This window comes from Puntigrus tetrazona, chromosome 16 (genome assembly GCF_018831695.1).
Source record: "Puntigrus tetrazona isolate hp1 chromosome 16, ASM1883169v1, whole genome shotgun sequence".
NCBI lineage: Eukaryota > Metazoa > Chordata > Actinopteri > Cypriniformes > Cyprinidae > Puntigrus > Puntigrus tetrazona.
This window is the reverse complement of record NC_056714.1, coordinates 13,668,034-13,682,813: the sequence shown is the minus strand read 5'-3', so window position 1 is coordinate 13,682,813 and position 14,780 is coordinate 13,668,034. Positions and strand designations below refer to the sequence as shown.

At 36.6% G+C, this 14,780-nt stretch overlaps 3 protein-coding genes across 5 annotated transcripts; 2 read left to right on the top strand and 1 right to left on the bottom strand.

Moving 5' to 3' along the window:
- Window positions 1–829: 829 nt before the first annotated feature.
- Window positions 830–4,274, top strand: zgc:92606 (uncharacterized protein LOC100000242 homolog). The gene is made up of 5 exons (XM_043260978.1): window positions 830–1,028; window positions 2,357–2,446; window positions 2,776–2,854; window positions 3,086–3,204; window positions 3,807–4,274. Exons 2-5 carry the CDS (start codon window positions 2,357–2,359, stop codon window positions 3,870–3,872), a joined length of 354 nt encoding a protein of 117 aa, XP_043116913.1. The 5' UTR covers window positions 830–1,028; the 3' UTR covers window positions 3,873–4,274.
- Window positions 4,275–4,555: 281 nt separating this feature from the next.
- si:dkey-26c10.5 (uncharacterized protein LOC563797 homolog) lies at window positions 4,556–9,058 on the top strand. Of its 3 annotated transcripts, none has more exons than XM_043260976.1 (7): window positions 4,556–4,875; window positions 5,075–5,173; window positions 6,800–6,910; window positions 7,714–7,815; window positions 7,927–8,078; window positions 8,161–8,261; window positions 8,543–9,058. In XM_043260976.1, the coding sequence occupies exons 1-7, from the start codon at window positions 4,782–4,784 to the stop codon at window positions 8,664–8,666; spliced, it is 783 nt and encodes a 260-aa protein (XP_043116911.1). In that variant the 5' UTR covers window positions 4,556–4,781; the 3' UTR covers window positions 8,667–9,058. The 3 variants fall into 3 exon arrangements, with proteins under 3 accessions (XP_043116911.1, XP_043116910.1, XP_043116912.1); XM_043260975.1 differs by having other exon boundaries at window positions 4,557–4,875; window positions 5,072–5,173; XM_043260977.1 differs by lacking the exons at window positions 4,556–4,875; window positions 5,075–5,173 and adding an exon at window positions 5,839–6,720.
- A 134-nt stretch (window positions 9,059–9,192) lies between these two features.
- Window positions 9,193–14,780, bottom strand: trpv6 (transient receptor potential cation channel, subfamily V, member 6). Its single transcript, XM_043260974.1, is given in 18 exon segments — window positions 9,193–9,418; window positions 9,496–9,602; window positions 9,682–9,950; window positions 10,038–10,104; window positions 10,197–10,362; window positions 10,783–10,859; window positions 10,952–11,038; window positions 11,112–11,247; window positions 11,640–11,719; window positions 12,437–12,583; window positions 12,872–13,047; window positions 13,135–13,233; window positions 13,368–13,418; window positions 13,421–13,507; window positions 13,599–13,721; window positions 13,813–13,910; window positions 14,244–14,404; window positions 14,693–14,780. Coding segments are annotated over 17 exon segments (2,127 nt in total). The 5' UTR covers window positions 14,375–14,404; window positions 14,693–14,780.

The following is a 14,780-nucleotide window of genomic DNA, read 5'->3' as shown; positions in this document are numbered from 1 at the left end:
ACAATACAATACAGACTATTTAAAAAGATTAATACAAAAATACAATTCACACACAAGAAAATTCATAGAATGTATAGCAGTAAATAAAATATATTTAAAATGCAGAAATATACACAAGCACAAAAGCATTATTGCACATACAAGTATTATTGCAAAACTTTCCCTGTGATAATGTGAGGATCACTGTGTAGCAATGATGCTCTTTGCTGCTTCATGCATTGCCCTGGATGCCCTGTGTGCCTCCCTTTCTGGGTCAATCTGTTTTCACTGCATAACAAAGCTTGGCAAATTCCATTAGACAGGCCTCATGATCTTTATGACATAAACGTTGCAATTATAGTTCACTCCACTTAGCAGCATATATTGTTGTATAAAACAGTATGTATTGACTGTATTACTTTTGTCACTTCATTGTTGCGGTGTTTGATGGTTCTTGTTAAATTAATTAAAACACTATAACTTTTACTTTTTAGATTTATTTGTTCCTTTGTTCGCTAAAAGGACATTTAGCTCAAATGATTCCACCTACGTTTACAAAAATTAATAAAAACGTACTGTCCCTGTTCTGGGTTTGCGACTTGCTGGTTTCGCCAAGATAAGGACACGTCAGGCACGTAACACAGATACAATGTAGAGCTCCTTCTTATTGGCCTAATTTTCCTTTATTCTGATTGGTTCCACTGATCTGGTAGGCACATGAGTGACAGCATACTTCGGCCAATAGAAGCACTGTAAACACATTTAATACCGCCTCATCTACCTTCTTAATGGCTAGACGTCGTGTCAGTCTATTTTCAGAATTGTCACTGGTCAGTTCCCAAAATAAGGCGGTACTTTATTTGTTGTTGTTTTAGTGGGAGAAGTGGGCCAGTCGACATCTTCAACATAGAAGGCGTTTTATAATAAGTAAGTAATTGAATTTTGTAGATCATCTCCATTACTGCGCTGATCCGGCCATCTGATATTCGTCCAAGTGAGGAAGACGGGTGTTGTGTTTCACTTCTCGAATCCATCAGCAGCCAACCGAGGTATGTTTCGTGTTTACCACATTGACCAGTAAACCCAGTTAGCGACTGTGGGTAAGGCTAGTTTCATCCTGAAAACGTCTGTGAATGTGTGGTGAATCAAAGGTTCAAACAGCAAGCCCGTGGTGACCCGCGCTAAGTTCACTTTTGACCCCCGGATCGAGGATTTTGTGGAGGAGCACTTCTTATCATGTGAGCTCGCGGCCTTACGTCATCAGCAGTTGTTATGGGCGCAGCTATCTTACATTATCATGTACTTTCGGACGACGGCAGATTACTATTTTTATAATTATTATTAGCTGAGTTTGTGGAAACTGTGCAGTGGGCAGTGCTGTGGAAGGAGGACATGTTTTCGCATTGCAGCACTCCCTGTTGCAACGTGTCTCCTTCCCAAGACTATCAATAATCACGAGCCCGCTAGCGTCTCAACTTCTTCCTATGCAGACAACAGTTCTAGAAATAATGTAGAGTGATGATATTATGCTACTGAATACTTGGGATATTCACCTGCCATGGTATTTACACCAGTAACGTTATTTAATGGAAGTGCCATGATGCCATGTCCAAAAATAAATAAATAAAATGCACATATTTGCGAGGAATATAGTGCACGAAACCAGTTCCAGTGGTCTTCTGCTCGGTAAAACCTGCTATTTAGAGCACAGAAAAAAGACACCTAAAGGTCAGAGTCATTTTTGGCCCACATGATCTGATACAGTTTCTTTCATGGTTTTTGCACACTCAGCTATTCCGATGTCAAAGTAAGTTGGAATAAATGCAAAAAAAAATTTGACACGTTTAATATTTGTGTTCTAACGGGATGGGTGTACATGTCTTCATTATGTAATGTTCCTCCGCAGGGCATGATAGGCTTTAATGAATGGTTGGGTGAACATAAACAAAACAAACAGGCATTGCAGTCGGTCTAAATTTCGCAGTAATAAAAGATATCGAATATTTTTTCCGCAACGAAAGTTTTCTAATTATTAAAATATTGCTTATGTGAGCTGAGTATTACGACAGGCCTTTAAAATGATTTTTAACGTATGGCTGAAGTACACGTCAACAACATCTGGATTGAGGGCAAAGGAGAGAAGAGCCCATGGAGGGATGGCAGAAGGCCTAGAGAGTTAACTGAATAAAAAGTGTACCTCTAAAGTATATAACTGAGTGATTTAGAGAATAAATATGCTTTGTTAATGATCATATTTGTGTCTGACAGGCTGGGTTTATTTCTGTCCATGTTTGAATGATAACGGCGAACGAGGAAGAGTAAGTCTGAGATGTTTTTGTTTGTTATGGTTTAATGTTGATGTGCGTTTGGCCCTCAGATGTCTAGCCAGTATCAGCGAAGTGTTCCACTGGAGGTCAGGAGAGCGGAAGGGGAGAGGGTCCGTGCCAAACATCCGGATAAAATCCCGGTCAGTCTCACGGTTGGAAACTACAATAACAACCAATAATACTTTTCTGTTACACTATTAAGACAGTTTCTCTAGCCAAAAATCACACGTCATCCCAAATCTGTAAGAACCCAAATCTTCTGCAGAACATAAAAGAAGATATTCTCAAGAACAGCTTTGGTCACTGTTAAATTCTATTGTACCGACCAAAAAAAAAAAAACATTTGAGGCATTTCTCTAAATATCTTCTTTTATGCTTCACAAAAGAAAGTCAGTCAAAAGGATATGAAATGATGACTGAATTTAAATTATCAGAATTTCAGTATTTATTTGTTTGTTTGTCTCCTTAGATAATAGTGGAGAGAGCTGCGAGGTCTCGAGCTCCTGAGCTTGATAAAAAGAAATACCTCGTTCCTTCAGACCTCACAGGTAACAACTCTTTATTTCATAAATGCTCCCCATCAGAATAACAGAAATGACAGAATCAACTCAACTCGTGACCTCTATAAACATTGTATAATTTAATGCTGGGATCATTTTTTTGAGACTCTATCTGACCTTAAACTTCCTTATCCCTGTGAAGAAATGAAACCGTTTAGAAACTGTTAAGTTTTGTTCTGACTGAGTTTCTCTCAAACACCCTCCCTCTTTTTCATCCAGTCGGTCAGCTCTGCTTCCTGATCAGACAGCGGGTGTCTATGAGACCAGAAGAAGCGCTCTTCTTTTTTGTTAAAAATTCCCTCCCTCCATCCAGTTCCCCCCTGTCTGCAGTGTATGAGGTAACTTCAGCTCCCTTCCTCTTCATTACTGCTGAGTAAGATTCTGAACTTTTTTTAGCATAGGATGTTCAGAAACCGATTTTTGTTTTTTTAAATTCTAAATTCTTAAGTAATATGCTTAATAAATGAAATAAAATGTTTAAATATCTTAATATAGTTAAATTTGTGTATATATATATATTCTGCATGTATATGTATTTAGTTCAAATGATTGGGTCTGTCTCTTAAAAAAAAAAAAAAGGCTGCACTTATGTGGTCAAAAATACAGTGTAAAATTTGGTATTTTGAAATATGTAGTGCTGGGCAAAGATTACTTGCAATTAATCGCATCCAAAAAGTTTTTGTTAAATAATATATGTGCGTACTGTGTATATATAAAAACACACACATCAATGTATATATTTAAGAAAAATTTTATAGAAAGTATAAGTATATAACTATATAAGTATATAAAGTTTATATATTATATTATATTATATATATAATATATATATATTTTTTAACAAAATAAAAGTATTTACTGTACCTTTTGATCAAGTCAGTGTACAATAAAAATAGTACTAACAAATCATTTGATTTTAACTGTAAACCTGTGTTTTTAGGAACACCACGAGGAAGACCTGTTCCTGTACATGACATACAGTAATGAGAGTGTTTACGGTGCTTGAGGCGGAGGACTAAAGGACTGGGCAGAGAGAGAGAGAGAGAGAGAAAGATGACACATTATTTTACCAATATTATCCCATATTCAATACATTGTACCTAGAGAGGACATTGTTTATAATAGGGACTAATGGGTGCTGTTTGTATTTATCAGTATTTGGGGGAAACTACAGTGAAATTCATTGAACAGATTGCTGGCAGTAAATGGAACGAGAAAATGGAAGGTCAAAAACAAAAATAGAGATAAATAAAAAAATATTAGCAAAGTAAGCAAGTATTAATCTCATCTTTCTCTCCCAGGAGCGCATCATTTGTATTTAATGCAAATAGTTTTTTTTCTTGTTTTTCTTTCTTTTTTGTAAAGTATTATCAATTTGTGCATATAATAAACACCTTTAAAAACTTTACACTCTTTTTTTGTCCTGGTAAAGTGTGTACATAATATTTACAGCATTTGTTTTCTTACAGATGAGGTTCAGTCAATTGCTATTACTTATACTATTAGCATTTAAAAAACAAACAAACTGCTGTTATAGGTATACACGTTTCATTATGTTTGAATTTCTTTTCCTTTAGGAAAAGACATGGTTAGCGGTTTAATTCTCTCAGACAGTATGAAAAAGAGAGAAGTGAAGGATATTGTGACAATGTGCCGGACAGTAATGAGGAAGTTGCGGGAAAACAACCGATCATGTGTGATGCTCTGAATTATAATGATGTGAGTTAGCATCAGGTCAGCATATTTACAAGTGTCAATCTTTCCAGTTACTGTGTCATTTTTTTTTTTCTTTATGAAGTTGGTTAGACGATAAGAAATTAAAACAGTTTTGCTACAGAGTTTGCACGCACTGGGACCTCTGACAAGTTAGTTTGGAAAACGAAACTCAAGGGAATTAGCAGGCAGAAAAAAAGCAATGGAGAGCAAGAAAGAAGTAGAAGTGGAGTTGGAAGAGATCGCACCAGTTGAGGAAGATAAGGTGAAAGAAGATCAGAAGAATGAGGCAAAAGGTAAAAGGATTAATATAACCTTTCATTTATATGCTTAAGCTATTAATTCTGTTGAAGTTTAAAACAGGACTCCTCCTCTCCTCACTTTGGGAGAGGTTGCATTATGTGAGCAGAAAATATTTATCTTCATTATTATATACGCTTACAGCTCGATTTCTTTTCACATTTCTTTTTCTTTTCAACTGCACTTTCTCAGCAGAGGATGTAGAAGAAGGGAATATTTACACCACTCTCACCAATCCGCCTGAACATGAATATGGGGTGCCCTCCTCAACTCGCTCTTATACGGTCAATAAAGGTAACCCTTTTTATGCACACCAAAACTCATTTTCTATTTACTGCACATTTCAAGCCAATAAATAGCTATAAGTGAATAATAACGCTAATGTAATGATACAAATGCCAGGAGAAGAGAGGAAAAGTAGTGGGAGTATTCAAATACTTTATCTAAATAACGCTACATTTCTACAAACCAAGGTTTCATTATGGTGTTTTCACAGTGATGCCATAGGAGAACAATTTTAGGTTGCCTAAAGCATCTAATAATAAATAACATTTTAAAAGAACTATTTTTTTTTCTTAGTGTAATGACTATTTAATAAAAGAACTTTTTGTGCAATGGAAAGGTTGCATGAATTTGAAAGTTTCTTCATGGAACCATTAATGCCAATGAAGAATCTTTATTTTTAAGAGTGTATATAAATGTTTTATTTATTTATTTTTTTACATGCATTCATGTGCATATTCATTGTGTCACATAAAAATGTGTGCTATATCCAGCTGTCTATGGTCTAAAACAGGACAAGTGAAAATGGACAGAAAGAGGAACAAAAACAGATGGAGAGAAAAAAAAAAACATGCAGTGGTCAGTGAGTTAGAGCAAAGTACCAAAAAAAAAAAAAAAAAAAAAAAAAAAAATCAGATCTCAACATAACAAGGTATGAAAAAGATATACATAAAGGGTCTATACTATAAAAATCTGGTTACATTTAGAAAGTGTAAAAAACAGTAGAGCTGTGCTTACAAGAACCAAGTTATTATTTCATAATGGTGCCGCACACAAGTGGCACAATATAGAACGTAAAAATGCGAAATAACAAGATATTAGAAATTTCAAACACAAATAAATGTAATCGTGCAGGGACTTCAGGAATACCTTTTTTTGTGTGTGTGAAAACTTTGCATTCATTTTGGGCAAAGTTCCTATTTTTAGTGTTAACCTGAAAACCTTTTGAGGGAACTCTATTCTTTCTATTATAACTTTCTATTTCTATCTTTCTATTATAACTTTGCAACTAATTTTCACTAACTGGCAACTACATGTCTACTAACTCTAGTAGACTGTTAGGGTAGGTGTAGGGTTAATAAAATAAATTGACATACACTTGCAAAGTTTCTGATAGTCAGTACGTTGTGAACCTATTAAACCAAGGCCCGCATAAATTATAGATCGCTCCGTCGTTTGAACGGACTACTTTGTATGAACATAACTCGCTGAATAAAAGGCCTGTCTGGGACACAGCTGCATAATGTGCTCTCTCGAGGCCAGCGGGTATCTTATTTTGTCCAGAGAACAGTTGAAGGTTTGAGAAGGGCACGCGAGGACACAGAGACGAGACGGAGCGTCGTGGTCAAAGCCCCCCGGCAGTGAAGTGTTAGTGCGCGCATAAAGAGCAGAGACTCGGTCGAGTGCGCACTAGATTACACACGTCTGCAGACTATTCCCTGGCCCTCGTCGAACCGAGACACGGTTCTGTATTAGCGCAAACATGTATGTAAAACTCTGCAATTTCGGCAAATACAAAGAAGGCAAGACTGAACCGAAACAGCTAGAGCCGGATTCAGGTGATGAATGTTGCGCACCTCTTGACTTCCGTCATTTTGACGGTCCATATAACGAGAATTTTATGATTATTTTCTCCAGATACATCAATAGATATTCACCGGAGACTCCGCGTTTACCGCATCGTTTCGCTGATTCTTTTTGTCCTCTGCGTCCTGTTGCTGATCGTGGTGCTCGTGCTGCTTCTGAGGCGTAAGTACGACCGTCTTTTATGTAGCCTACATCATGGAACCTATAATATAGCATTGTATTTATTTAACCCTTTTACTTGTCAGTTGTCACGCTTTCAGTATGTGCATATCATATGCGTTTTGCTTTCATTTATTATTTGTAAATTCAAATTTGAACTCGAATGAAAATATTTTACATGGAAAAATAATACTAGGTTTTAATCCTTCGCACATACTGTAATATGGTAGAACTGTGCTAAATTCGTGGATGTAATCTCATAAGCAAAAAGTTTCATAAACAAAAAGATTAAATTCATAAACTTGTTCACAAACTAATAGCAAAATAGTTCAGGAGCTGCTATATGATACATCGTATTGCAACATTTTGAACGACCAAAAGTAAATAAAATTTAATAGGGAAAGAGTCACATTTTTTGCCAGAGTTATTTGACATTTCTTTTATTTTTAAAATTATGTTACTGCGTGTTTGTTGAATTAAAAGCACTTCATTTTAATGTACTTTAACATTTTTCTTAAAAGTGTTTTTTTAGACTAGATTATGAATTTGTAATCGTTTTTAAGGATCACAAGAGGAACATTTAGTATTAAAAACATATTTAAACCATCAAAAATAGCATTTACCTTAAATTTCACAAAGTGAAAGGGAGATTCTGAAAACGCCTTGCACTAACTTGTTTCTAGAGCTCCATGTTATTTTTGTCATGACTCTGCAGTACTAAAATAACTATGGAATTTTGGTGGAAATTGTGATTGCTATGGTAACTGGTTAATAGAGGATTCATTGTTACATTATATTCTGAACAGTGACTGGGACGCCTCCATGTCCGGAGGTAGAGCAAACTACCAGGTCTCTACTGGAACATGAATGCACTCTGGGCAAATGCCAAGAGCTTCACCAACTGCCTCGTGAGTTTGTGAAGAGACAAGACAGTTATCAAAATATGTTTGATTTTTTTACTTATATATAAAACTCATTTTTACGTCCTGTCGCTTTCCTACCTAAATGTGTGTGTGCAGAGCGTATGTGCAGTGACTGTGGCAAGGGCTGGCTGAGGTTCGAGAATACTTGTTACTTCCTGTCTCAAAACCGCCTCACCTGGCAGCAGAGCAGGGAGGAATGCCAGAGGATAGGAGGGGATCTTGCCATCATTACTAATGAACGTGTGCAGGTCAGTACATCAGTAAATATGGTGAAATTAAAACAGAAGTGATCCGTATATTAATGCATTCATATGCTTTTCCTCTCTGCAGATGTATCTGAACAAGAAAGGGGATTTGCACTACTGGATTGGGCTGAATCATTTGGGGGCAAATAAATGGACATGGATTAACAACACTGTATTGACAGTGAGGTAAGAAAATAATTAGGGTTCAAAAGGGCCCAGAATGAAAAATTTTCAGCTCTTTGTAACCATAAAAATAACCAAATAATTTCCAAATATTTATCATTTTATTAAACACATAATTCCATAATTAAAATGATAATAAAAATTCTCATTGAAAATCAACATTGCCCTTCAAGCCTGTTTAAATAGTTTATCACATGGTTACGAATACAAACAAGTACTGTATAATTTTAATGTTTAAATGTGGTTAAATACCTTCTGACTATGACACTTTTGCACGCACACAGATATTGGGGAGATGTTTCTTCCCCTGGAGAGTGTGCCATCTTGGCTGCAAATGAACCAGCTGAACGGAGCTGGCACCCATCTTCCTGCGATTTATACCTACAGTACATCTGTCAAAAGATGTAGATGTCCTCAACCACACCCATTGACATCACATATATATCTGGATATCATATCAATCATAACAAGTCTTCAAGATTATCATCTTTTCTCTAAAGATCCTAGTCAGAAATAGTGACATTTGGTCCATCAACACAGTTTTTTTGTACATTTTCTGTGGATTATGGAGCATTATAGGTAGAGAAAAAGGCAGTTTTAGTAAATATCCCATTTATTTGTATTATAATTGAACTAATTTCTAACCAGATCGATCATGTATACAAAGCCTGTTTATTTGCACTAAATATGGTCTAATGGTCACACGATCATGTTCTGAATTGCTTTCTCTGAAATGTCTTTGTGTATTGCTTAAATAAACTTTCACCTTTATATTTAACAATAAAGAGAACCACAATGCAGCTTTGTCTACCCAATACAACACCTATATATTACCATATTATAAAACGCTAAATTACTCAAAATAATTTAACAGGACCCCTTTATATATTCGGAATGTTATATATCACCCAACAATTACTATTTAATCCTGATCTTAGATTCCATCCACATTTTCTTCCTTTTCACATTCTATACTCTGGCGAATCAGCTGCCAGCATTTTATGGGTCTCCTCTGGACTTTAGGCTCATCTTGGACGACTAAATCATTAGGCTTGCTCTTGCCTGTTTCCTCCTTCTCTTTAGCTGGTTCACCTTCCTTTGAGAATGCGTTAATGTAGCGTCTCATCTTTTGCACCATTGGGTCGTTACGATCCTCCACTCTGAAATCATCAGATGTTGTGAATAAATACAAGTGTTTAGCAATGCTTTTATATAGAAATTGAGAAAGTCAACTTACCGGAGATACCAGCGTTCTCCAAGGCCGAACGCCAGTCCGTAGACGCCCAGTCTTGGCCACAGACGCAGTGGTAATCTCCGTTCCAGCATCAAAGTAGTAGCCACCACCTACAAACGGCGAAAGCGATTTTCACCCAATGTGCTTCCAGAACAAGTACTGTGTGTCTGTATTAGCTACACTACCAACCTGGGTCCTCCAGAGTTCGTCACGTTCTTGGGTGACCCTCCACTGCGTGTCACTCATCATGGCGATCAGGAGGTTGAACAGGAGGATGTAAGAGATCACACTGAAGCAGACGTGGACACAGTGCACCACTGGATGGGTGTAGAGCGTATGGTCGACTGGCAAGTCAATCAGACCGATGCTCAGCTCAAACTGCGTGAAGACGGTGATGGGGAACGAGCGATATTGCGGTAAAGCTAAAGATTCTTGAGTCATATAAAACATCCACAAGCCTGAGGAAGCAGAAGAGGAAATCATTGTTTACAAATGCAAAAAAAAGTTATATGGGTATCTTTTGATGCAATTGCATTTGAACTAACCGGCAGAGGATCCAATGAGGAAGATGAGCGACAACCACATAAACTTTGTCATATCTCCAAATATCGTCTGCAAAAGAACATCACCACATGTATGTTAGAAAGCTATACTGGGTCTGCAGACCAAAAAGAGGGAGGGGCTGCCTCAGAGAAATGCTCAACCTTCTGAATCACAATGACGTAGGGTCCCAGCATCTCAAAACCTCGGGCGAAGTACATAACGTTGGACCAGCCAAGAACCAAAGCCCAAGAGATTGGCACAAGCTCTATTGCCATTCCAGTGGTCCGCAACACACACAAGATCACAACCAGAGTAGCGTAGCTAACCCTGCACCAGAAATACAAGGAAATGGAGTGTGGATGAATGCATGCAGTCAAACTTTTTTTATTTGAACAATAGTCAAAAGGGTTTCAAAAAATGTGATGTTAAAGAGCATATACTATGATTGTTTCTTTGAATAGAAACCAATTCTTGTAATGTAAAGGTGCCCTTTTATGCATTAAAAACTATTCATATATCAGCAATTATGAATTAAACTGATCAAATGTGACTTTTAGATACTTATAAATAAATTAATTTCTATTCATCAATGAAACCTCAAAATGTATCAGCACTGTTTTATAAAATTCATAACAGTAAGAAATGCAAATCAAAATATCTAAATGATTTCTGAAGGATTATGTGTTGCTGGAATCATGCCATCACAGAAAAAAATTACTTAAAAAAAAAGTCAAAATATGAACTTACATAGTTACATGGAAGGGTCCTCCGAGGGCAGACTGTCCGAAATAGCGTTTAGCCCCCACTTTCAAAATACTGGGAATCTGAAAATTATTCAATATGAGAATTGTTTTGGCATAATATTAGTGAAATGTTATTGCATAATGTTTCTAATGTCAAACTAAATTTTGCTGACCTCTATCAGCAGAATAATGATGGCTCCTATGACACTGATAATTTCTCCAATTAAACGCAGGTGATCTTTATAGGTCTGATAGCTCTCCTAAACATACAAAAAGACATCACATTTAGAAAAGTGCTTTTATATGCAGATACATAATAAGAATGTTTCACACCGTAAAGCTTTTCTGCAATCTTATGGTGTGGTCGTTGTCTGCTTTGGTGTAATTCTCAGGAATGTCCTTCATGGGTCGGTTTATACAACACAAAGTGAATATGCTGATATACAGCAGGTACACCATCATCAATAACCTGCAAACAATGGAGCAACATCATTATAAACACATTATAAAACCAACATTATAAATTTCCTCATAAAGTCAGAAAAATGCTGAATATGTGAAAAAGTCAGTTGAAAACAAACAGGTGCAACCTTTAAACCTCCATATCATATTTTAGACATAATTATATTGACTCTTCTGCTAATATTACATTTAGACCTTAGATTATATATCTATTATATATAAAAATCTGAATTGTGCATTTTGAGGTCAAAGAAATTGAAGAAATAATCAAGTAATGTTCACTAGATTAAAATGAATAACATTAAATATTTCTTTAATATGACAGCTGCAAATATTTGTAGTTTAACAATTAAATAAAAATAATAACCAAATGTCGTTTGGTATGTGAAAGTAAGGCACCTGAAGTAATGTTTCCCATACAGATTCCACTTCAGTCTGACAAGCTGTCGAACTGGAGTCAGCTCAAGAATCCTCCTGGCCTGAGATACACAAAGCACTTTGTTCAAAGATAAATTAGGAATAGCCCCCTGATAGAAATTGGATTTCATCTGTAACTACTGATGATGTTTCTTTCTATTAAAGAGTTATACCCCAGTACACCCCAAAATGAAGAGTCGTGCCCTTGTGTCGTTCCGTAAGACTTTTGTTTATCTCTGGAGTACAAATTAATATATTTTTGATGAAATCGGAAAACAGTCCATGTGACATCTGTGGCTCAACTTCAGTTTTGCGACTTTTTTTGTGCAAAGAAAACAAAATAACATAATTTACTCAACCATTCGTCTCCCCTAGTTATAATGTTTATGTTTGGGGGGAATTTAATCCGGGTTTGTTAACGCCTAGTGGAATGCATTGTGATACTCTCAAAAATGGAGGAAGACGTAAAATGGTTAAGTCAATGATGTTATTTCTGTTTTCTTTGTGCAAAAAAAGCCACTGATGTCACATGGACTGTTAAACCAATATTTTTACTGCGTTTCTGGAGCTGGGATCATTTCAGCTGTGTTGCTGTCTATTGAGGGTCAGATAACTCTCAGATTCGTTAAAAATATCATAATTTGTTTTGCAAATATGAAAAAAGGTCTTGTGAGTTGTGCATGGGGGCGAGTATTTAATGACACAATTTAAATGTTGGGGTGAACTAACCCTTTAATGTTTACAGTCTACAGCATGGCGTAATGTGTCCATTTACACACCTCTTTTTTTGGACTGCTGACAATGATCTCAAGCACAGAGAGGTCATCCTCCCTGGAGTCAATCTCAGTGAGGTCATAAAGGTTGGAGGACAATGGTCCCAGACTCCACTGAATAATCCGTCTGCGGTTAACCACATGCTGGAAGGCCTGTGCGACATCACAAAAAACGTTAAGCGGTGCTCCTTAAATGCTGAAAATTATGTTACTGTACAGTATTGTTCTAGATAAAGATTAGTGTCTTTTGAAAACATTTTTTAGAAAAGTACTCAAAAAAGTAATCCAATGTAATCAGTTACATTACTTAATAAAGTAATTAAAAATAGTTACACTATTCATTACATTTTAAATAGGGTAACTTGTACTCTGTAACCGATTACATTTACAAAGTAACCTTCCCAACACCGATAAAGATGCATGTAAAGATCTCTCTCTTACCACGAGGTTGCCCTCCTTCGCAGCGAGTTTGAATGGCGTGAGGCCTCTGTAGTTGGGTACCATGTCTAGAGGGATAGCGGGGTCTAGATCTGCATCTTTTGACATCAGCAAGTCAAAAATCTGACATGCAGTTGTTTTGTTGTGCTGCAAAACCAACAGATGAAGAATGGTGTTACCTGTTCATGAGAAAAAGAGAAGCGTTACAACCAGAGAAGCAGATACAATTTTAGATCAGTTTCACATTTTATTTTATTTGCTCTTACCCAGGGAATCCTGGGCCCGGATATTAGCCCCAGCTTTTATCAGTATGTTTATAATGTCTTCATTCCCCACGCAGCTCGCAAATGCCAGGATGTGTTCACCTACAGTCACACAATGTACTTATTTTTTGTACTTATTTCTTTTTTTGTAGTAGTCATGGGAAACTACATCTCACGATGCTCATCTACATCCACAATAATTCCAAAGAAATCACTAATAGAAACATCCATCTCACCAAAATACATAAGTCCTCCTCTTCTTTTGCGGAAGTACATGCCTGTGACCCGGGTGTCGCCACATCACCTCCTCTTGCTATCAGCTCGCGGACTAAGTTAATGTTCTGGTTAACAGCAGCGATGTGAAGAGCCGTTAAACCTGTCGATAAAAGCACGCGTCTATGAGACCTGCAAATAGTTATTCAATCACATGAGATGTTTGAGGAAGGTTATTTTTTTAAAATAAAGACCTTGGTATAGTTCAGAGGTCATGGGCTCGTTGATGAGCTCCGGTGCTCCTTCCATCAACGCCACAGCTGCGTCAAAATTATCGCTCATCACAGCAACATGCAGAGCCGTCTCTCCAAGTTCACCTGAAATGCACGCCCAACAACAGATCCACGTTCAATTCTGTACGTGTCATTCAAAGTGTCCCAGTGAATAATACCAAAAAAAGTGGTTCACCTCTCTCAAAGATATTTGTAGATGAACAGTCAAGCAGTTTCTTTATACAGGCTGCATTGTTCTCCTTAGTGGCGGAAAACAGGGGGATGTCATTGACTCTGCAGAACACAAAAAGTGCAAATAGGAGCTGAAAGGACTCTTTTTTTTTTTTTTTTTTTTTTTTACAAGGCAGCAGCACTGTGTCGATATTTCATTTTTTATGTTTGTTTTATACTTTTTCATTCATTAAGATGAACCTATTACTCTGTTTGACTTACGTCTTTAAAATGTTACACTGCAAAGTTGGCACAGAAGCAGCTATATACAAAAAGATGTGCGTTCATTTACAGAGATTTGAATATTCTTTTACTGCAGGCCAAGCACTAGCATTTCCTCGCCCAAAATGATATTTATGATCCAATTGATTATACTGATAATGGTGAGTTCTTTACTTTTTGTTCTGCGTGAGGAAGGTCTCATCCAACATTTCGTTCCATCCTTTTCTATGCTGAAGGCGAAACTTCAGTTGGCTCCACCAGTGGTTTATCTCCCCAGCAGCAGTTCTAGAGATGGCTGGTGTCATGTTTACTGGAGGTGTTTCTGACCAAAAAGACTGACAAGAAGAAACAGACATCGTCACTTAACTTAAAATGCATATACAATTAAAAATCTGTAAAATATTAATCTATTTTACCACTACAATTAATAAAAGTCTTACTGTTTTCTCTAATATTTTGACTAGAATAAAATAAATTTAGGAAGTTAGCATATGCACAATTTTTAGGTTAACATTCTCCTTCTAAAAGTGCTGAAAAAAAACAACAACTTGCTCTATCCACTTATATGCACTTGCTACAATATTGTACAAAAGACGCCGGCATTCAAAGCAACATTCACCTACCTTACTAAAATCCTTACTATGTTATTCCAATGTTATTTTAGTAATTGATGTACAGCATGTTTGTTTGACTGTCAGTGGACAAACAAAG

Coding starts and splice junctions, on each gene's coding strand:
- si:dkey-26c10.5 (XM_043260975.1), top strand. CDS start 4,782: ATGGAGAGCAAGAAAGAAGTAGAAGTGGAGTTGGAAGAGATCGCACCA. Junction 5,174..6,799: donor CTCTTATACGGTCAATAAAG/GTAACCCTTTTT, acceptor TATTTTCTCCAG/ATACATCAATAGATATTCAC. Junction 8,262..8,542: donor AACACTGTATTGACAGTGAG/GTAAGAAAATAA, acceptor GCACGCACACAG/ATATTGGGGAGATGTTTCTT.
- zgc:92606 (XM_043260978.1), top strand. CDS start 2,357: ATGTCTAGCCAGTATCAGCGAAGTGTTCCACTGGAGGTCAGGAGAGCG. Junction 2,855..3,085: donor CGTTCCTTCAGACCTCACAG/GTAACAACTCTT, acceptor TTTTTCATCCAG/TCGGTCAGCTCTGCTTCCTG. Junction 3,205..3,806: donor CCCTGTCTGCAGTGTATGAG/GTAACTTCAGCT, acceptor CTGTGTTTTTAG/GAACACCACGAGGAAGACCT.